General features: G+C 40.7%; 1 protein-coding gene across 2 annotated transcripts in view; it reads right to left on the reverse strand.

Moving 5' to 3' along the window:
- The window catches only part of DNAH9 (dynein axonemal heavy chain 9), a gene marked incomplete at both ends in the record, with an annotated part of 315,299 nt that overhangs the window by 122,353 nt on the left and 168,895 nt on the right, over positions 1 to 24,051 (reverse strand). For both annotated transcript variants that reach the window (XM_080922531.1, XM_080922532.1), the window contains 6 exons: positions 2,702 to 2,864; positions 8,998 to 9,194; positions 13,028 to 13,189; positions 20,074 to 20,313; positions 20,794 to 20,896; positions 23,332 to 23,497. In XM_080922531.1, the coding sequence (XP_080778657.1) occupies positions 2,702 to 2,864; positions 8,998 to 9,194; positions 13,028 to 13,189; positions 20,074 to 20,313; positions 20,794 to 20,896; positions 23,332 to 23,497 (1,031 nt within the window). The remainder of the gene's footprint in view (positions 1 to 2,701; positions 2,865 to 8,997; positions 9,195 to 13,027; positions 13,190 to 20,073; positions 20,314 to 20,793; positions 20,897 to 23,331; positions 23,498 to 24,051) is intronic.

Here is a 24,051-nt window from a genome sequence, read left to right on the forward strand (position 1 = left end):
CCTTTAAAGTTGTATATCCTACCTTTCATCACTGTTCAGAACATAGACTATGATTTTTATGTACCTACACCCCTGTAAAATCAGAAAATATCATAGAAGGTTCCAGAGGCAGTGATTATTCCTGTCTTTTACAAAACAAGTTTCTTATAAAACTTGGACAGACTCTATGAATCCTTCCCAAGTCTACAAGAGCAGCTTACAAACTATGTATTAAATTTGAAACAGATTGGACAAGAGTCAAGCCACACTGATGTAAAAGATGAGGCCCCACAGATGTTGACTCTTGAAAAGGCCCTGTCCTTACACTGAGTCTAGTAAGAAAAGAACCTCATATATTAGCAGCATAGGAACTAAAGAGAACATGGTCAATTAATGGGAGGTTATAGGTAGGAAATGTGAAGAACCCAGGAAAGATGACAAGGATTGTAGGTGGCCGGTGACTGTAGGTGAAGAGAAGCAGGTTGTTGGTGGTTTAAATAGAAATCACCCCCATAGACTCACGTGTTTGGATGCTTGGTTATGGGACTATATGGCCTTGTTGGAGTAGGTAGGGTCTTGTTGTAGGAACTGTGCTACCGAGGGTAGGCTCAAATGTTCAAGGCAGGTATAGTGTAACTGTCTCTTCTTGTTGCCTGCTGATGAAGATGTAACTCTCAGCTAGCTCTCCAGCACTAAGTCTGCCTGTATGACTTCATGTTTCCCACTGTAAGAATAATGGACTAACCCTCTGAACTATAAGCCAGGCTCATTGAATTGTTTTCCTTCATGAGAGTTTCCTTTGTTATGGTGTCTCTTCACAACAATAAAAATCCTAAGAGAGAAGTTGATACCAGGAGTGGGGTATTGCTGTGACAGGCCTGACCATGCTTTTATTTGGAAGAATGTAGGCTTTGGGACTTTGGGTTAGGAAAACAATGGAGTGCTTTAAGCACACTTAATGGAGCGATTCTAGTAGGGATATTGAAGACAGTAGTGGGGAGGGTAATTTGAACTGTGGAAGTCTAACTCAAGAGGTTTCAGAGGAGAAGATTAGCATGTGGCCTAGCGACTGTTCTTGTGCTATTTTGGTGAAGAATGTGGTTGCTTTTTGCCCTTGTCTGAAGAAACTTCCTGAAGCTGAACTGAAGAGTTTTGGATAAATTTCACTGGCAGAGGAAATTTCAAAACAGTCCAGCATTGACTTTGTCTCATGGTTATTGGTGCTTACTTTTATGAATATCTATAATGAAAAGAAGCCATCTGAGAAAAGAAAAATACAAAATGTACAAATCCGGGACGGCTACCAGAAAATGGAATGGAGCCAAATTCTATGTTCATGGAGATAAACAGGTTAACGAAAAGCCTAATATTAAATGGAATAAAGAGAGTGGTGACTTCAGGCACGACCCCACCCAGCTAAGCTTACAACTTGTGAAAAGGAATTAAAGAACAGTTTAGGGCTGTGTATGATGGTACAGACCTTTTACTCCAGCACTCCTGTAGAAGATGCAGGTGAATCTCTGAGTTTGAAACAAGGCTGGTGTATACATCAAGTTTCAGGACAGTCAAGTGTAGTCAGTGAGGGAAACCATCAAAATCCCAAAGCCAGTGAATATATAATTGAAGGGGGGAGGCTATGTTCTAGTTCCAGCAAGCAATGGCACTTGGCATCTTCAGTCACATGGTTCTAGTTTTAGAGTCAAGGATAGAAAAAAGGGTCCTCTGTGACTAAGGAAAACTGCTGAGGCCAGGGATGTATCAAGGCTGTCCCTGCATGGAGGCTTGGAGAGGCAATTGTGGGAAGATGTGAAGTTGAATTATAAGTTATGTTGGAAACCCCAAATGTTGGAGATCTCAGAGCTTTGGGATACCCGCCAAGGAAAGCTGCAAATCAAGATCGGAACCAGTCCAAGAGAAAAAAGTGTGTTGCAGTCAACAAAGCTGAAAGGAGTTGGAGATGTGAAAAGCACTTTGATATCAGGCACGGAGATGCAGAGTTTGAAATTTGTCCAGCTGAGTTTTGGTCTTGCTTTGGTCCAGTATTTCCTCAGTTATGATCCCTTTTGAGATGGTAAAGTATATCTTGTGCCATTAGATGTTGGAAGTATGTGGTCTTTTTCTTTTCACTTTGATTTTTTTAGGGGATTATGGTTAGGAGATTACATGAATCTCAGAAGAGACTTTGAACTTTGGACTTTTAAACAAATTTGAGACTGTTAAAGACTATGTGGACTTTGGAAGTTGGACTGAATGCATTTTTGCATTATATTATGACCATAAGCCTATGAGGGTTAGAAAGTGGAAATTGGTGGTTTAAATAGGAATGTACAACCCCTACACTCCCGTAGACTCTTATGTTTAAATGCTTGGTCATACAGAGTGGCACTATAAGGAGGTGTGGTCTTGTTAGAGTAGGTGTGGCCTTTTTGGAAGAGGTGTATCACTGGGGGTGGAATTTGAGGTCTCAAATGCATAAGCCAGGCCTAGTATACTTATCTGTTCCTGGTGCCTACTGCTCTAGATGTAAAACTCTCAGCTACCCCTCCAGCACCACGTCTGCCTGGCTGTCATTATGCTCACCAGGATAATAGACTAAATCTTTGAATTATAAGCTGAATTAAATGGGTCCCTTCATAAGAGTTGCCATGGTCATGGTATCTCTTCACAGCAATAAAATCTCTAAGGAAGACACAGGGTCTCCTCCTGCACTGTCCAAACTTACCTTGAAGTCAGGGATTTGGTAGCCTTTTCGAAGAGTGATCTGGAACACATCCATGGAACTGATAAAAGCTGCCAGCCTTGTCAGACTCTGCTTACCACTCCCACCTACACCAACTAACAGGGCGTTTCCTCGAGGGGACTCCAGGATTCGGTTGATGTGGCAGCTGGAGAGGAGTAAGACAGTATGACGTAGTTCACTGTCCACAGTGAGAAGCACAGGGGGGAAAGAAATGAGAGCCTCTCCTGGAGGCACAATTGAACTCTTGCTCAAGTGTATTGAAATTGTTATGGCTTTACACAAAGTCAAAGGCCCAATTGAACTGGTAAGAGTGGGGGAAATGGCCAGGGAAGGCTGGCAGGCCTGGCAGCGTAAGTGGTGGGGCTGGAGAGGGACTTGGGTGATTATTTTCCTCTCCCTCACTGGACCCACCTTTGCCCCAGGGTCCTCCTTCGAACCTATTTGTGATTTTGGGTAAATGAGGAACCATAAAAAAGAAGAAAAGTAAAAAATAAACAAACAAACAAACAAACAAACAAACAACAACAAAAAACCCCCCTGCTATTAGGAAAATAATCAGAGAAGGCAGAAGCCTTGAAGACAAAGCTAGAAGTTTCTGTCTCATGAAGAATAAGAACAAAGTTAAAGCGCAGGCAGACAGCAGGGAGTTCCAGCTTGAGCCTTAGTCCTCTAACCCTTCCTGGACGCTGATGTTCAAGCAATTGATATTTGTAGATGTCACTTCCTTGGCTTCTGGATTCTTTCCCTCTAACATCTTAGCACGATGATCATCACCTCTAAAGAAAACCACTACCAACCTAAGAGGCCTTCCTATATTCAAACAATATACCTGCAGCCTCCTCCTTCAGAATCTCACCCCAACCTTCCATTAATTTCCACCAGCTGTGGATCTTCTCTAAGGCACCCAAATGGCTTCTCATTATACAAAAATATATAAAATATAGGAAAAAACCAACTATTCTATTGTCTAGCAATAAATCCTACTGACATTAATTTTATGGGCTTGCAGACTAGTGTGTCTAGATGTCTGCGAATATATATTTGGTTATTATATCTGAAATGTCAATGCATTTCTATCCTGCAGCTTTTAAAATTCAAGGGCAGCTTATATACTGAGTGTAATGTTTTGTTTATTTGTTCTAAGTCCTTATGATTAAACTCAAGTTCTCATGATGATACGTGGTGCTCTACCACCAAGCCAACTCCTAAACATTGGGTACAGTGTCCTGAGACCATTTATTCACTTAGCAGTAGATTGGGATGACTTCTCTAAGCCACTAAGCAATCTGCTCAACTTTGCGTTTGATGGTGCAACACAATCATATAGAATTTCAATATTATATTGATAATAAAAATACAATAACTTGCTTGTCTGAAATATCCTACTATTGGATACTTAGGCTGTTTCCAATATCTCCAGTTTCATATGATGTGTTATAACATTTTGTTTATATCTCTAATCATTTCCTTGGGGTGCGTTTCCTAGATGTAAGGCAGCTGAGCCAAACAGCAAAGCATTTTTTAAATGGCTCAGGAAATTTAATTGGGGGGAAGAGAAAGCTGCTCAGAATGGCGGAGCCCATCTGTGCTCTTTTCAAGTAAAACTCATCCATAATTCTGGAAGGTGAGAACCCATTGGGCTGTATTCACTGAGTTATAGTATAAGCCAGTGAATTCTCATGTTGGTGATCTTGGACAAAAAAAGAATGCAATATAGTTGGTCTTTCTACTTTTGCAGATTCTTTGTTTTCCAATCCTATACCCCCCTGGTTTTGCCCCCAAACACTAGATAAGAGAAAGACAAGAATAGAAGAGAGAGGAACTATGAAAATTCTGAATCTTAATTGCTTTCTTTTTGTGTCTTTTTTGACCATGGCTACTAGCAAACTGCCAACAACCTTCTTAAACAACTACTAACCACCAACACCAGCTATCAGGGCTCTAGCATTTATATATCCTCTGAAAACTTTCCAGAATTCCAACTGTCACAAAAATCACAGAAACTATTTGGCAAAATCATACCACTGTTAGAGCACAAGGCAAATCATAGTCAGCTGCTGTGGAAAGTTTGAACCAACCTCATATTCCATTTCTGGGGTTAAAATAATAACACATTCTTAAAATATTTCTGTGTTTTTGAAGAAACCAAAATCCCAAAAGCATGAGGATCAGAATTTAGGTATGAAACTTTTGCCTAAGAATCAGAGCATTTAGGGCTAGAGAGATGGCTCAGTGGTTTAGAGCACTGACTGCTCTTTCAGAGGTCCTGAGTTCAATTCCCAGCAACCACATGGTGGGTCACAACCATCTGTAATGGGATCTGATGCCCTCTTCTGGTGGGTCTGCATCCTTGTCCTATGTTAAAGATGCTACAGTAGATAATCCATATTTGGAAACCTTTGCATAAGTGTTCGTGTATCAACAACCCATACATAGCATGCACTGAGCATGAACCTTGTTCATGTATGTATATAGTTATCACACACACACACACACACACACACTCATTTGACAACTTTAAAAACTAAATATTACAGTTTTAACTTGTTTTTTTTCTAAAGAGTGAAATATTTTTCATGGATATAAATCATAATGTCTTTCATTTGTGTATTTTCTGCTCCCTTCCCCCAAGGATGACTTCTAAGTTTGTGAGGCCTTTCATTGTACATTCCAAATTACCTTCATTTTTTTTTTTTTTACTTCCACTCTTTGTTTTTGTTTTAGACACAGGGAAATGTTTAGGACTTAAAACCATACGTCACTGAAATCTGCGTGGCTGAGACTTGTCTGCCCAAGTATCCAGGAGTTGTTTATTGGCCTATATTTACTTCTTTATTAGTTTTCCTTTTCACTCTGAGTATTTAATTGTGAGTCTGATGCTCTGTCATTATCAGCTGGGTTTACCCTTCTCTCACCCTCGTATTAAATGATCATTTCCACACACCTCAAGAGTGTGCATGTTCATTTTGTGTCTGTTACAGAGCAAGCACATTGAAGCTATCTGATACCGTTTTATTACAATGACACAAAACCCAGTGACATATACTCAGTCTCACATTTAGGGCATTATTTGTAATTCTTCATTATGTTTTCATTTTTGGTTTCCTGTGTCTGAGTTGGTGTCTGATGGAAGGAGTCACTGGTACCAAGTATCCAGGCTCTATCTTCTCTTTCAGGAAAATGGAGGCCAGACTGGATTCCTGGATGCAGGTTCGGAGGAAGAATTGAGGTACAATTGGGTCACTGTGTTGCCTGGTTCACAGTTCTATCCTTCAAATCCTGGATTCAGCATAGAATGGGCTGCATCACTCAATATTTAGATGGAAAATGCATCCTTAGTGATGATGTTTCTGAGTTAGTATGGGTAAGTTTGCAGCAGTCAGCATTAGACTCCAGCTGGGGCTTCATTAACAACCTCTGACAAGGGCAAGGAACTCTGAATTTAAATTACAAAATTTAAAAAGAAGATCAATATTCTAGAGGACTCCTGGGCCAGAAAACCAAGACTGTCTGTGTTAAGCCCATCACAGAATTTCTGAGAGATTAAAAACAAAAGCTGAAGATGTCCCATAGCACAGCTGGAGGAAGCTGAGTCTTTGAAGATTCTCTCTCTCTCTCTCTCTCTCTCTCTCTCTCTCTCTCTCTCTCTCTCTCTCTCTCTCTCTCTCTCTCGGGTTAATAAGACATTTGGAGCACAAAAGCATTATTTCCAAAGGTTCGTTTGATTAATAACTATTGTGATTCTGAGAGAAGAAAAAAAATGATAAAAATATACATGAAGAGAAAAATAAATCAAAGAGGCAAAGAGAAAGTTGGATGAAAATTATGCCAAAGTGAAAGATCTAGTATAAAGGCTGCAGCAAGAAAGAGCAGGATCTGCTGGTGATGGGAGTCATCAGAGGGCCAGTCCACTTCCAGAGAGAGAAGAAGGTCTGAATGCTTTCTGGAAGCTGAGTATGTATTATGTAGCTGTGTAGATACTATGTAGTCTGCAAACATGTATTAGATGGAGGGATGGCTGGATATTAAATGAAATGGAGAATCATGGGAAATGCAGCACCTGGTCAAGGAGCATGAAGTGTGAACCTGGTCATAGTTTTGACTTTAGTGAGCAGTAGGTAGGTCTGGAATGATTACAGTGGTAGCTCCTTTGTTCGTGTGGCAAAAAAAGCCTGTTGAAGAGAGAATTAGAGTCAAGAAAGAGTGACAGGCATAGACTGCCTTTTTGATTAATTTTGTTGTGAAGAGGCACAGAGAAATGGGGGGGGTGTGGTAGTGGATGAAAAGGGAGATGGCTAAGGAATAGCTTATTATACTTCTGACAATTGAAAATGTTTGCATATGCTAATGGACGTGACCCAGCCATTAGTGATGGGGTAAAGGGAAAGGAAGAAGGAGAGAGGAAATAACTACTAACTTCAGGAAGAAATAAAGTTACCAGGAAGGTGGAAGGGGGTGGGACCCCATGACAGGTAGAGTGATTGACCTTCAGAACGAACACGGTGATTCTTGAGCTGAAACAGGAAGGCTGATGGGCCTTTGCACATGGAATGCATGAGGCAGTGAGGCAGGGGGTTTTCAGGTTGTGGACATGTGCATTGGGGTGAATGTGAGCATTCTCCTCTCGTCATTTTATTATTTTAGTAAGATAAGAGATTCCCTAGCTGGACCTGAAAACAGGGCAGGACTCTCAGAGATTGAGGAGAAAGGACAATCAGATCTGTGCAGTTACCTCAGGAAGCTAAAGGCAATGAAGTTCCCAGAGTAGACGGGGAGGGTTTCGGGTCACAATTAGGGTCTACCTGATATGTCTGGCCACAAAGATGAAGCAACACTAACCACCATGTTTGAGGGACTTTCATCAGCAATTGGGAAAGGGATGGAATAGGTGACAGTAAGTTTAACTAGAGTTGTATTTGGTCCCATAGACACTCTGACATGAAAGTTAAAGATGTCTGGACCAGAACGACCATCTGTTAACCAAGAAGATATGACAGGGAAATGGGTACAAAACTATGATTAAAGAAAGCATTTGGCCCATAAATGGAAGTCTTGATGGAGTTGAAGAACAGCTGGAGTTTGGAGGGTAGTAGAAGGGAAAGATGGATGTGGGAGTCACAGAGATGCCTGTAATTTAGTCTCTACAAGAGAGCTCATCACTGAGAGTAGACATGCTGGGAAAGAATATGTGCTTGATGGGTTGGGCCGTGTAGCTAAGGTCAAAGGAATCATATTCGCTAGGGAATAGAATGTTCAGGGCTGGATGTTGAGAATGAGTGAAGTCAGAGGTGAGGAGAAGACTGTCCAGGTACTAAATGATGGGGCATGACTGGACTTCAGTAGACAGTGGTAAGGAGAGGCCATGGACATGAAGGTGGAGTCCTGTGCCTCAGAATGACTGGGTCCTCTGAAGGTTAAAAAGAAAAACAGGGGCAGGGACTGAAGAGATGGCTTAGTGGTTAACAGTACTTATGCTTTTCAAAGAACCTGGATTTGATTCCTAGCACCCAGTCATGGATCACAACCACCCACAACCACAATTCCAAGGAATCTGATGTCTTCTTCTGGCCTCTATAGGCACAGGACATGTACATAGTACAAATATATACATTCAGGCAACACATAACACATAAAAACAAATATACCTTTTTAAAGGGAGAAATGACTTAAATTATGACATTGTAGTGAAGGTGAGGATAGGAACCTCTTCCATCTCTGAGCTCTGGGGTTCTTGAGATGTGTGGGAAAGAGAAATAGCTCCCTTCAATTGGGAAGTTGGATCTGTGATTATAAGTTATTTGGGAGAGCTGGTGACTATTGCCAATGATACACTAAGTAGTGAGAGCATGCACAATAATATTTACGTCTTGAAATACACATGTACTTAAAAAAGATGTGCACGTGTGTGAGTGTATATGTGTGCCTGTGAATGTGCAAGTACGAGTGTGTGTGTGTGTGTGTGTGTGTGTGTGTGTGTGTGTGTGTGTGTATGAGAGTCCTAGTGCCTGCTGGAGCTGAACCCTGTGTTCTACTGCCCCCTATGGCTATTAGCAAAACTGCAGCTGTAGAATTGCCATCTTGGTCCTCACTGAGGGCTAGCAGTGGCTGTTCAGGCTTTATGGAACTGTATTGGGGCGGAGGGAGAATCTGATGAAAACACATTGTATGAAATACCCAAAATACTAACTTATAAACTTTAGAAAAAAGTGACTTGGAATAACCCTGACCCTGGGAAGAAAAAGCCACTGAGGGGAGGCAAGGAAGAGTTGCACACTCACACGTGACGTATGGCATCCTCAAAGAGGACCAGGTCCATCACAGCATTTACTTCATTGTGGCTCTCCAGGGCTTCCACCAGAGTTTGGCTCAGAAGGTCCCATGATTGCACAGGCATGTACTTGGGCTCACCAATGCCATTTGCAAAGTGACAGTACATGTTCAGGTTTGGGGTCTGTTTCAGCATCTCTTCACTATCCTGGAGAGAAGACACGGGGATGAGGATCTTCTGTATTCTCATCTGGTACCCTGTGTGGTGGAGATGCCAAGCTGACCGCTTTCCCTCGTCATATACTCCGTGAAAATTAAGCATCAGTGCCTGTTTGGAATTTTGTCTTTGACACTTCTGTGGGAGGTGGACTTTTACCATGGGTTTACCAGCTCCAGGGATTCATAAACATTTGTTATTCCTCATGGATTAATGGTGGGAAGTTGAAAGTGGGAGGCATCAACCTCTAAAGCACTGTAAGAATTTTGTTGTTGTTCAGAAGAGTAGATGAGGATATGGCTGACTTTCTCCAGGCAGGGCCTCCTTTGTCTATTACCCTCCAGTGGCCTCAATTACCCAATAGCCATTTCAATGGGTCTTTCCCCCTAATCTACAGGATGGCCATAAAGCATGTCTCTTGCAAAGTTGGTCCACCCATAGAGAAGGCTTGGTTTCTGAAGAATATGCTGGTTTGTATACATGGTCACTTCCAATATTAAAATATCTGGAGTAGAATGCCTGTTTATAACACTTTCAAAGAATTCTGCTGTTCTGTTTATCAAATCTTACTCCAGGACAAATATTAGCACATTGCATAATGACTAGTACAATTTGATTAATTAAACAGAGACAACCCTTCATCTCTTCATTAACAATTTATTCTCTAAGCATTTTGGAGGCTTCTATTGTTAATTCGCATTAAAGGACAAATAGTAAATTATTTTCTGGTCAAAATTTAGGTACTTAAGGTATCATGTAGGAAAAAATATTGTATAGGTAATGTACCCCAGGAAGGCTTTCTATTAGGAAACCCATATCAAGAACCAGTAACCAGTAGGGGCCATTGCCAGGTCTAAGTCATAACAGTGTTATTCTTATAAATTCCTTGGGCATGATCCACCAAACACAAAGGAGGGACACTAGGCCTGTTGTCTTAGAAAAGAATAGAGGAGCTAGAAGATTGAGTATTAGATGTGCCCTGACTTTTGAGGCTCTTAATTAGTGATTGATATAAGAAAGCCTGGGCCATTGTAAGTGGGGTTATGCCTGGAGTGGTGATTTTGGGTTCTATAGGAAAAGCATGAAACTGTGAGTGAAGTAAATGCTTTTGCCTCAAGTTGGTTTTGGCCCTGGTGTTTTACCATAGAAATAGTTATCTTAAAAAGGACAGGTCTGGAGAGATGCCTCAATGATCAAGAGCCATGGATGCCCTTCTAGAGGACCCAGGTTTGATTCCTGCCACCCACATGATAGCTCAAATCACCTGTAACTTCAGTTTCAGGGAATCCAATGCCCTCCTTAAGCCTCCTGGGGCGCCAGACATGCACATAGTAATGGACACACATGTAGGCAAACACGCATACACATAAAATAGAAATGAATAAGCAAATAGGAAAGGACAGGAAAGGAATGCAGAAATCTAGTTGTTCATGCTGAGAACAAGCTAACCTGGTTGATTCTGATGGGTGTCAGTTTACACTAAGGAGAGAAACCGGAGTAGAGTTTTGAAAAGCCTGATCTACAAAGCTTCTTTGATGAACAAAACAAGTCTCCAGTTTAAGGATCAGAGTCTTGTTGTATAGAAGGGAGAAAGGAAGCCACCGGATACAGTGAATCAAAGCATCCTTAACAGTGATACTGTGTTTCCCCGCAAGCTACACGGAGAGCTAGAGACTTTCCAAAAGGGGCTGAACCACTTGGGGAGGAATCAGGCAATTTTGTCCTTACCCTAGTGCTAGGATCCGTGCAGGCAAGGGGCTTCAGCTGTCTTCACAAGTGTTGTTAGTTAGAATAATGGCTGTGTGAACTATATTTTGGTCTCTGATCAAACAATGTGAGCTTTTTCATCAAACCCACATAAGGATCTAGACTTCAAAAACTGAGTGGTATGACTTTAAAGTCCCAGTGCAGACCAACTCATAAAGACAAGGCTTACTTGCAAAGTTAACTCTACGTACACAAATTGGCTAATTCTCTAGTGCTCACAGGGGACCATCTAAGATGTGAGAGATCTGATTGCCAGGCTTTATAAAAATAATGAGGAAAGTAGAAATGAGGGTGTTCACCCTGAAAACAGCTGGGTGAAAGTTCTGCTCGGCACCAGAAAGTTTGCCATTCAGACTGGGATGGGTTGTGTCACCTGTTGGCAGCTGGATCCCCAGCTGGGCATGTAATAGGCAGTGGGCTCTTTAAAAGGAGGGGCCAGACAGAGGTAGTAATGTCATTGAGGACACTGCTCTCTGAAGCTAATGATTCTAATCCTGGGCAATAAGTTGTCAACTCGTCTGAGAGTGCATTGAAAGGTGAACCTAAGTTTTTGATTTCATCTCCTTTGGGCATGCTGTACCATTTGTATCTGTACCAGCCATCACTATGAGCCCCCTCACAGAGACCAACCCAACGTGGCTACCCCATCTTAGACTGTCAGCTTTTAGGGTTGTCTCCACATACACCCAGGTCTAAACTGCCCAGCCTAAGGTATTTTGTGAAAATGACAGAGAACAGGCTAATTCACTGAGTGTATATATATATATATATATATATATATATATATATATATATATATATATGTATATGTATATGTATATGTATATGTATATGTATATGTATATGTATATGTATATGTATATGTATATGTATATGTATATGTATATGTATATGTATATGTATATGTATATGTATATGTATATGTATATGCATATGCATATGTATATGTATATGTATATGTATATATATATGTATATGTGTGTGTGTGTGTGTGTGTAATTATAGACAGGGTTTGAGTCTTTCTAGTTTAAGAGAAGGCAGAAAACATGGAGGCTCTACAGAACTTTCTTTGCTAGTTGCTGGGTAATGTTGTCACTGGGAATGACAGCGTTCCAATGTCAACTCATCTCAAGCAACATTTCACCTGACTTTCTGTGAGTTAGGAGGTCTTGACAAAGGCATATGAGTTTCCGGCGCAATGTGTAGATTAGGACAATTCCAGATGTCTGGTTTAAGCATGAAATGCACTGTGAGTCTCCAAGGCAGAGGTGTACTATGAAGTCCCTCTCCACTGTTCCTGTCAAGACTTCTTCCCAGCTATTTAGAAGAGCATGTACCAAGGATAACAGTAACAGACTATGGTGTATCAGAGAAGGGGACCACATGGAGGCGTATGCTTGTGAACCAATGTGTAAGGAAGTAGAGACAGGAGAGCCAAGGGTTCAAGCCTAGCCTGGGCAGCATAGTGATTCTATTACAGAGCAAATTGAAGAATAGGTTAGTTGTATAGCAAAATCCTGTTTCATAGAAAAGGAAGACTTGGTAGGGGAGGGGGGAGAAAGGATGGGGAGAAGGGAAGAGGGGGAGCTGATGAAGGAGCAGTTACCAGTTCCCCCCTCTGATTTCTGGACAGGAAGATACATTTTGAGGCATTAATATAAATACCTAGTGTCTGTAATCATTCTAATTGTTGTGAGTTTCAAAATTGTTCCACATTCCAGTTATTAACACTTTCAAAATGGCTATCATAAGAGAGATGGGGGCTCACAGTTTCAGGATGCTGAACCCCATCTGCAGTGTCAGCCGGGCAGCTAGAAAGTGCCTCAGTATTCCGTGAGTCTTGGATCAGATGCTTTCTAGGGATCTGTAGATGTGAAATCTATGAATAAACTGTCTTGCCCATCATATTTTTTTTCTTTTTTGACTGGGAAAAGTCATGATACAATTTCTTCTTATAACCCAATCTCTGACTTTCCCTGACTTCATGGACTAGAGTGGTTTTGGTGATCACCTCACTATTTTTTCAAATATAGAAACAGCACACAGGCAATACTTACATCAAAATTTTTCTTGAGGAATTCTGTTTGGATTTTGTCAAAAAGATTAAAATCCTTTTCTTCTACCATCTTATCCCGATAAACCCGATTTGACTCATGCAGATAGAGTTTTACTAGGTCCTGGGTAGACTTCACACATTCCACAGAGGAGAAAAGAATGCCCTTCCAGGAGAACAGACAACAAACAAACAATATTAACAACATTTCAGAAGCACAACACTTTCAGAGCAGTGATGTCAACTTCCCTAATGCTGTTACCCTTTACTTCAGTTCTTCATGTTGGGGTAAGGCCCCCATCATAAAATTATTTTCATTGCTACTTGATAGCTGTAATTTTGTTATTGTTATGAATAATATGCAAGTATTTTTGGGGGATAGAGGTTTCCCAAAGGGATAGTTGTAAGTATATCCATATATGTGAGCAAATAGAGTTGTTTAAATTCCTATCTTCTGGATATAACTTCCAAGTGTAAAAGTTAAATAGGAGAAAAAGGAGATGTGGATATGTCTATATGTCCATATCACTTGGGAGATTTTCACAAATCTGACTCAAAGGCTTACAGAACATATAGATAAAAAAAAGTATCAATAAAAATGTACTAAACTCGAGTTACATAATTTAAGATGTATACTAATTAATGTATTCATTAAACTATTCCTAAAGTCTGAGAACATATTTCTCAAAAGTGTATGTTAATTGTATTGTGGGAAACATGGCAAATCTCAATGAATTTTAAGGGAATGAAATCACTTGGAATTTGCTAAAATTTTAGCTAGTTATCAACATTTAAAAAAAAAAAAAAAAAAAAAAAAACCAAAACTTCTAAACGAATGCTGCTGCACTGAAGATTGTAAACCCTAAACCATGCAACATAGGAACGCCTGCATGTTGCAAATTTAGTCAGAGGAAAAAAAATTAGTATACAATAAAGTTTATTCAGGGCATGGGGAGGGTAGTCAAAAGGCTAGTAGAGGCAAGGAAAGGCAAACACACACACACACACACACACACACACACACACACACACACAAAGAGGGAGAGGGGAGAGGAGAAGAGAAGTAGAGGAGTAGAGGTCAGCCATGAGCACGTAAGGGAAGACAAGAGAGAGAGAGCGAGAGAGGACAAGAGCCAGAGGAAAATTTAAAACCATAAAGTGAACACTATCGAAGAGTTGGGAGGACAATTACTGAGGTAAGAAATCATATCAAAATGTAAGAAACTAAACTAAAGGAATCCTGTGTTCAAGTTAAATAGGAAAGCAACAAATAAAAGAATAAATATTAGTAATACATATTTTAAAAACAATCATTGGGGTCCCTTCCTGTCTGAACCTGAGCCCTGAGCAGACCTTGGGCACAGGTGCTGCACGCAATCCCGCAACACCCAGAGAAAGGCCATCATCCAGGTGCTCTAGAAAGCCAAGGACCATAGGATCACAGGGTCACTGGGAAAAAGGTGTACTAACAGGTGCAGGATTACAGAGGAAGCTAGACTCCCAGGAGATCAGACACATCCAGGAGCAAAGGAGCTCTGACACACTCAAAGACATCAGAAACATGGTCACACTGAGACTCCAGTATCTCAGGGGCAGCTTGACTCCCAGGAACTCTGACACACTCAGAATCCCAGCATCACAGGATCCCAGAATCATAGGATCACAGGGATACCTGGACTCTGAGGAGTTCTGACACAATCAGGATCTCAAGAAGGACAGGATTCAGTCAGTGACAGCTAGGGAAGGTGGCATTAGAGACGATCAGCTGGCAAGAGGCAAGCACAAGAACATAAGCAACAGAAACCAAGACAACTACTTAACATCATCAGAACCCAGTTCTCCCACTACAGCTAGTCCTGGATATCCCATCACACCTGAAAAGCAAGATTCAGATTTGAAATCATATCTCATGATGATGATAGAGGACTTTATAAAGGACATGAATAACTCCTTTAAAGAAATACAAGAGAATACTACTAAACAGGAGAAGGAATTGGAAAAAAAAAACATTCAGGATCTAAAAATGGAAATAGAAACAATAAAGAAACCACAAAGGGAGACAGCCCTAGAGAGAGAAAACTTAGGAAAGAGATCAGATGTCATAGCCATAAGCATCACGAACAGAATACAAGAGATAGAAGAGAGAATTGATACAACAGACAAAGAAAGTGCAAAATGCAAAAGCTCCCAACCCAAAACATCCAGGAAATCCAGGACACAACGAGAAGACCAAACCTAAGAATAATAGGCATAGAAGAGAACAAAGATTCCCAACTTAAAGGACCAGTAAATATCTTCAATAAAATTATAGAAGAAAACTTTCCTAAACTAAAGAGATTACCGTAAAAATACAAGAAGCCTGTAAAACTCCAAATAGACTGGACCAGAAAAGAAATTCTTCCCATCACATAATAAATAGTCAAAACACCAAATGCACAAAACAAAGAAAAAATATTAAAAGCAGTAAGGGAAACAGGTCAAGTTAACATATGAAGGCAGACCTATTAGAATTACACCAGAATTTTCAACGGAGACCATGAAAGCTAGAAGGTCCTGGGCAGATGTCATTCAAACCCAAAGAGAACACAATTACCAGCTCAGGCTACTATACCTGTCTTAGTTAGGGTTTTACTGCTGTGAAGAGATCTATGACCATAGCAAGTCTTATAAATAACATTTAATTGAGGCTGGCTTACAGGTTTAGAGGTGTAGTCCATTATCGTCAAGACATGATCATGGCAGCATCCAGGCAGGTATGGTGCAGGAGAAGCTGAGAGTTCTACATCTTCATCCAAAGGAATCCAGGAACAGACTAAGCATCCTCAGGCAGCTAGGATGAGTGTCTCCAAGCCCACACCCAGAGTGACACACTTCCTCCAACAAGGCCACACCTTCTAATAGTGCTACTCCCTGGGCCAAGCATATGCAAACCATCACAATACCTAACAAACTCTCAGTTATGATAGAGGGAGAAACCAAAATATTTCATAAAAAATTTCACATAGTATCTTTCTACAAATCCAGCCCTACATAAAATAAACCTTATTAAGATTGAAATTTCAATCTTCTTGTATCTGTTGAGGCCTGTTTTGTGACCAACTTTATGATCAGTTTTGGAGCAGGTACCATGAGGTGCCGAGTATATCTATATCTATATATATAGTTTTAAGACAAGATGTCCTATAAATATCTGTCAAATTCATTTGGTTCATAACTTCTGTTAGTATTACCGTGTCTGTATTCAGGTTCTGTTTCTATGATCTATTGAAAAAAGCAGGGTGTTGAAGTCTCCCACTATTATTGTGTGTGGTGCAATGTATGATTTGAGTTTTAGTAAAGTTTCTTTTATGAATGTTGGTGATCTTGCATTTGAAGCATAGATGTTCAGAATTTAGAGTTCATCTTGGTAGATTTTTTTCCTTTCATGAATATGAAAAGTCCTTCCTTATTTTTTTTGATAACTTTTAGTTGAAAGTTAAATTTATTCATTATTAGAATGGTTTCTCTAGCTTGTTTCTAAGGAGCCATTTGCTTGGAAAATTTTTTCTAGCCTCTTACTCTGAGATAGTGTCTGTCTTTGTCACTGAGGTGCGTTTCCTGTATGCAGCAAAATGCTGTGTCCTGTTTATGTATGCAGTCTGTTAGTCTATGTCTTTGTATTGGAAAATTGAGTCCATTGATGTTAAGAGATATTAAGGAAGAGTGATTGTTGATTCCCATTATTTTTTGCTGTTAGAAGTGCAATTGTTTCTGTTTGTGTGTGTGTGTGTGTGTGTGTATGTTTGTGTTTTATGGCTGGATTTGTGTTTTTAATAGCTGAGCAATACTCCATTGTGCAAATCTACCACATTTTCTATATCCATGTGATGTTAGAAGTCTGGACAATATTGAAGGCTAGAAGGCAGAGTAAAGAGTGAATTAAAACCTAAGTGTGGGGTGCTATTTTTGAGTGAGGTGTGATTACAAGATGTGGTCACTTGTGATAATCAACCAAGCCAGATACTTGAGATCTGTGTGCTTTTCTATCTGCATGCTATACTTCAATACAGTATAAAAAAGAAAAATTTAATGAAAAATATGAAGAAGATTAAGTGGCCCTAGCCAAATGTATACCTTGGCCTCTTTTTCCTCATTAACTTTTTGAGGTGTCTGCCATAAACAAAATGTGGAGTGTGAAATAAAGTGCCACTCGGAGTCCTGGCTTCTGACGTTTGGCACTTGACAGTAAAGGGCATTATTTCTTGACCTTTATAGTTCCCGTTACAGTCATAGATAGTCACACTAACTAGCAATGCTCAGCAGCTGTGGAAGCATCTAGTGCAAATTATGCACTGTCTTAATTTGTTATACGCTGCCCTGAGCAGGGAAAATTGGTTCATGATTTCTATGACTACAGCCCACCAAATTTTACAGTGATTACAATGGATAAAGAGAAGTATATACAAAAGCCTGAAATAATTTGGGTTCTACAGAAAGAATGTTTCTCCTATTGGCTGTTCAATTAACCCCCTACTCTCTTATCAGGACATCAGACAAGATGCTAAGAAGAAAACAAGGAACAATGGTCAAGCTCTGAACTTGAAGCTGTCCTCTGGGGGGACATGGGCAGAGCTGTACAGTTAGAGGTGAAGGAGGCAGCACTCCAATGGGGAATGTACTTTCCAGTGCCATGACAGCTGGCAGACAGCTGACAGGCTGCCAAGAGGCCAGGCTGAGATACAGTGCCCAAGGTGTTGTCTCTCAGGTTTCTTAAGTTATGCAATGACAGGCCAGGAGAACAAGAGACTCAGCTTCTGTTCTGGCATCTTTCCCCTTTTTGATTTTTCCTTGACCATGCATCCATTACCCAAAACATGGTTGGAAGAGATTATCCACTTTCTGGAAGGCGACTTGTGGCTCTAAATTACCTGTGAAAGCTGACAATTGTATCATTTTTTAAATGAAAATAGAGACATTCCTGTGTACCCATGGGGTACTGGCTCCAGGGTGATCATAAACCATGAGCACTCAGGTATTTATATAAAATACAGTAGTATAAGCATATAGCCTATGAGGATCCTTCTGTATACATTCAACCATGACTGAATTATGCATAAGAGCTAATGAAGTTAATAAGGTTAATAGTTGTAGTTAATATATTATACTATTAGTAGAATACTGATTAGAAAGAAAATAATCTGTTATGTATAGATCCAGGTTTTCATGGTATTTCCAACCCACAGTAGGTTGAATCCAACTCTGCAGAATGCAAGATTAAAGATTGTGGACTGTAGTCAATGTTTTACTTCCTATGGGTGTTGAGAGGATTAAATGAGTTGATAAAAGGCTTAGTGCTGTGCTTGGTCAATATACACCAAAATGAAGCCTTGTACAAGGGCCTCTCTTCAGGTCTCAAATTGTCTTGTAGTCTCATCTTTTGCCTCTTCACTACCTGTCACTGCTTTTCTCACCCACTTCTAACCATTTTGTTATTGTGTTAATGCCACCTTCTGCTTTCTGTCTCCCTGTTCCTGCATTCATGTCCTCAGTTCCTAGCTAGTAACCTTTTCAAGTCTCTGCTGAATGGAGGTAATAATATCAGCCTTGGGTAGGCTTTCTACTACAGCTATGGTAAAACTCCACGATCAAAAGCAACTCAGAGTTTACTTTTCCTTGCTGCTTACCTGAGGGAATTAGGACAGGAACTCAAGGCAGGAGCTTAGAAGCAGGAACTAATAAGGAGGCCACAGAGGAATGTTTCTTGCAGGATTGCTCCCTATGGCTTGTTCAGCTTGTTTTCTTTTACAACCAAGGGATTTCACTGCTTACGGTGGGCTGGACATCCCACATCAATTTTTAATCAAGAAAATGCCTTTCAGATTTTCCCACAAGCCAATTTTATGGAGGCATCTTTTCAATTAATTATGATCTCTTCTTTATATAAATAAATATATACTTAGAAGTGTGTTAGACCTGATAAAACCAACTTAAAAAAAAACATGTATTCCAAAGTAATTAGGTGAGGCATGAGTTTCAGGATATCTAGATGACAAGGCAAATGTCAAAGTAAAACCCTAAGCAAGGCTGCTTCTGATCAGAGGTGGTTGACCAGTTTTCCATTAGTGCTGCCAATGAAGAACAATGTGAACTTGACCATCTTTACCTCCTGCTTTATAATTAGGAAATGTAGACCATGGCATCTAGACTCCATTATGGTGAAGTGAGTTTAAGCACAAAGTTGTGACTTAAATAATATCTCTCTCAACTAATGTTCAAAACATAAGAGTGAATTGTGAGTAAGCACATACTTTTTCTTGGTCTGGGAGCTCTAGCACATTAGGCTTTCAAGAGTAGTGGGGATTTTGCTTTTGATATTTTTGAGGTAAGATCTAGCTGCATAGTCTAGTCTTGCCTCCAACTTGCTGTAGCAGGTGGATCTCAAGCTGGAGACTAGCCTAGACTATATCTGAAACAGATTTGATGCATAAACCAACCTGGAATTTGTAGGGCTAAGGCTGTATCATAAGATGGAAAACGACATTTAGGAGTATTAAAAACATGCTTTCTAACTCGTGTGGATTGAGAGACATTCTTTTTCATCCTGAAAACAGCGAGTACCACAAGCGATGGAAGATTTTAAAATAATTACTTTTTTTCTCCTCCCTCTTATTTTTTATTTCCTCTTCTTTTCCCTTTCCTCCTTCTCTTATGACTTCTTTTCATTCTCCTTTTCCTTTCTTGTCATCTTCTTCCATTTTCTTCCCCATACACTAGATTATTAGGAGTACACTAAATAATATACCACTGTCTCCCCAGTACTAAGCCTCAGAACAAAGGAACCAACTGACAAATGTGTTCTCTTTACTGAGAAACAGTATAGTTCTAAAATAAAACTTTGTTTTGTTGATTATTTCCCACAGAGCCCAGGACATTCTTTACCTATTTGTGATCACAACTCAATACACTTCTTGTCTTTGTTGAGAGAGGTTTGTCACTCACCATTTATTTGGTTGAGAATGAATAGAACCCTATGAATCATCTCCAAGATTTCACAGTATCTCATGAACTTACTTGGAAAATATTGGCAAAATCTCTGAGATTGAAGATGTAGTGAAATTTGATTGCTGTGGGCAGAAACGTGGTGGTAATTTTCTGGTGGAAGGTGATAGCCAGGTTGATCAAAGGAGGAATGGATTTCTGCAGGGTGGTGGGGAAATTTCCAAGCTTTAGATGATGGGTCAGGATGGTGCTATAGATGGAAGAGAGTGCATCAGCTCCAGGGAAGGAGAGGGCAAACACGCTGAAGTGGCGCTGCAGGAGAAAACAAGGCATGAGGGAGAGAAGTAAGCTGGATGTCTTTTATCACCCAGTGAAGATCACTGCTCTAGACTGGGGACAGTGATCAAAGATTCTGCATCAAAGTTTAGGTTGAACATGAAGTGACTGGGAGGATGATGGCACTGAATCTTTGATCAAAGATGGGGAAAGAATCCGAGTTCAAATCTGAGTTGACACGGTATGTCCTAATGCCCTTAGGAAGACAATTCCATCAATCAGAAGTCTCTTATATTAAGAATGGGGGAGTTGAGTTGTGTGAACTCCATGACTCCCTCTATCTCACGATCCTTATTACACTGAAGGTTCTTTCTTATTTGACAGTTGCAAGTTGGTTTGCTATTTTAGTAGGCTGGTCAGAGGAAAGGCAAGCTACCACCAATAATCAAAGGCCATTGGCCCAGATAGATAGCATTAGAACCCAGAGGTAACACCCATGCCTGTCTCCTTCCATACCTGAAGCCTTGGGTTGATGGTAAAGCTGCCAGCAGTAGGGTTCATACAAGAGATGTACTGTACATTCATGACCTCCTTCAGAGACAGCTTGTTCCGATCATACCTGAAACATATGCCTCCAGTAAGGCACCTGTGATGGTAAGTCCATAACACAGGTACTCAGAAGGCAGGAAGATATGAGTATGAGGGCAGCCTGGGCCACATAGTGGAATTGTCTCTGAACAAAACAAAACAAATTTGTAGTGAGAGTTGCATGCTGAGGTATGTAGCACTTCCTCTAGGTGAGGTAGGATAACTTCCATCATTCACATGTTTGGTTGTGTCTTACTTTTCTACTGCTTTGATAATACACACATGACCAAGGACATTGATGAAAGAAAGTGTTTTACTTGGCTTATGGGTTCCAATGGTTAGAGTCCATGATGGCAGAGAGAAGGGATGGCTGAGAGTTTATATCTTAATCCACAACCTGAAACAGTGAGAGTGCATGGAGAATGGCATGTATCTTTTGAAACTGTGAAGCCCAAACCCAGTAACACATCTTCTTCAGTGAGGCCATACCTCCTAATCCTTCTCCAAACAGTTCAATAAACTGGGGACCACACATTTAAACATTTGGACCTCTGGGGCTCATTCTCATTCGATACACTACAGGCAATTAAATAAAAAAAATAGAATTCTAAAATTACTGAGAGATTAAGAAGAAATAATAATCCAAGACGAAATTACAAGAATCATGATATCTACAGAAATAGTCCAGGAGGAGAGCACACAGAAGAGGGCTGACAGAAAAGACAAAACTCAGGGGGATGTGGCTCCCCAGAAAGCAATGGAAGCCAACACTCCTACATTAGAACGGCAGAGAGAAGAAAGAACTCTCTTTAATAGAATCTCTTGGATTCCACAGGAGCAATAGTTAATAGGTTAGTAGGAATAGTGCAGAAATTGGGGGTGGTGGTGATATGTAATCAAAGAACAATGCATTGAGGAGTGAGTTAGAAACTAGGCAGGAAGCAAGGACAGAGAGGGAAATTTAGTTATACACAGAAGAGAGACTAGCCATGAAAATGACTTTTAGCCAAACAACCAAAGTTTCAGCGACCTGAAGGAGCCAACAAGGAGATGGGGACTAGCCAGTACAGACTTGTAGGAACAGGAGTCAGTAGAACCATTATATGGGAGTTATGCTTTAGGCAAAATGGGAGGCTGGAATACAGGGTTTTCAAGGCTGTGAGCAAGTTGTAGAGAAGCAAGGGTCAATTTGGCATTAGTTTCCTCAGAGAAAGCCAAGTCATCAGCTTTAGTACATTGAAAATTTGAGGAGAGAGAAGAGGGTCCAAAATAGGTATTTCAGAGAAAGTACATACAAACAGAGAAAGCGACAGGGCAGATTTTCTGTCAAGTTTCTACTTTCCACTTAAACACCATCACTCTACCTTTCCTATAGCAGTTAGTGGCTTCAGTCCTGGTGTGGAGACTGAGAGCAAGATGCTAGTGACATTTGACAGAGATTTTAGGAAGGAATGGGAAACAACTCAAGTTAGCATCTTCACCATGACCCCTCTCCCCTTTCTCTCTTGAACCCCCTACCCCATCTTTATAGATGGGAGAAGGGGAGCCAGTCATGCTTTAGACCACAGACACTTCCCTGTAGACTACGTCCACTGTCTGTCATTAAAAACTGGGCTGTTTCAAGAGAAACTAAGACTCACCTTTTCTCTGAAGACAACAAACCCATGTGCCTTAGTTTTACTACTCTGGACAAATACCATGACCAAGGTAAGTCTTATAAAGGACAACGTTTACCTGGGGCTGGCTTAGAGATTCAGAGGTTCAGTGGAAGCATGGCAGCATCCAGGAGGCATGGTACAGGAGGAGCTAAGAGTTCTACATCTTCATCTGAAGGCTGCTAGCAGATTACTGACTAACAGGCAGCTAGGATGAGGGTTTTAATCCCATGTCCACAGTGACACATCTACTCTAACAAGGCCACACTTCCTAATAGTTCTACTCCCTGGACCAAACATATGCAAACCATCCTGCTATGCAAATCAGCTGGGAATGTGCTTGTTATTTATTATCAGAGCATCTCTGTAGAAGGTCACAGAGAAAGTGAGTGGGAGTTTAGCTCTGTGGTTAGAGGAAGTTTCACAGAATGTTGTTTTGGGATAGTTTCGTTTTAAAACTGTATGTCATTCACTTTATATTTGGTGTGTCTGTACATGTATATAGCATATAACCAATAAAATCTAAAATTCCCTTTCTAGCTTCTGTCCACTCTTCCAGCACACCCATCCTTCCCAATCTCCACTGAGCATGGAGATGTAGTTCTGAAGAAAACCATAGCTTCCTTTTTGGGTGACAGCTCAGTGCCCCTCTGACATGGAGATCCTGTCTGAGAGAGCACTCCAAGAATAGAAGCCCCTCAAGAATGGGGTTCACTCTGGGCTCCCTTTGTGGAAGCAGAGCTAACAAAAGTTTATCACTGCAGCACCTACTGAGCTGAACATCCTGAGACCCTTCTGCAGGGACACTTACCAGTGGCCATAGTCTAGGTGCTGTCTGATGACAGTGTGGGGCTGTACTGTCCCATAGGCATCCACCTCTGGCATGTTCATGTCATCGATGAAGTAGATGAGTTTTCTGTTGCCTGGAGGGCCATAATTCCTGCCAGCTTTCTTTTCTAGAGGTTTCTCCAATACAGCTGAGGAGAGATACAATTAGTTAGGGAAGTAAGGCAGAACTTCAGAGGTGATAGTGAGGAAGTACGAGTATTCAGGACAAGAACAGGTGTCATCTCACGCATGCACAAATTGCTGCTGTTTTACTGGTAGGTCAGTCATTCTGTAGGACTAGGAGAGGAAATCTGGAGTAACCAAGCAGCAATGGTGGCACTAATGTGTGTCATTAGGCTTTTCAAGAGTGTTTATTCATCTGATTCTTACAACATAGGATAATGAATAAATCCTATTTCACATTGGAGCTAGGAGTAACACGGCACAGAAGTACGGAACAGCATTCCTAAGGGAAAATCAGGATGCAGAACAGAGAAGTGAAATCCCAAAGACCATGTTCCTGCCATGCTTGTGGCTCCCAAGTTTTCATTGTTTATAGGTTAGGAACTCATGATGCTTCACAGTCACCAGGCCAGGTCTTTAACCCCAAGTGAGTCTACACAGAACTGGACCCCTGTAGACCTTCCCACTGTGCCTGAGACACAAAGGGGACTAATGGCCATGGCTCCTATCCAGAGCTCAG

Source organism: Micromys minutus (assembly GCF_963924665.1).
Source record: "Micromys minutus genome assembly, chromosome: 10".
NCBI lineage: Eukaryota > Metazoa > Chordata > Mammalia > Rodentia > Muridae > Micromys > Micromys minutus.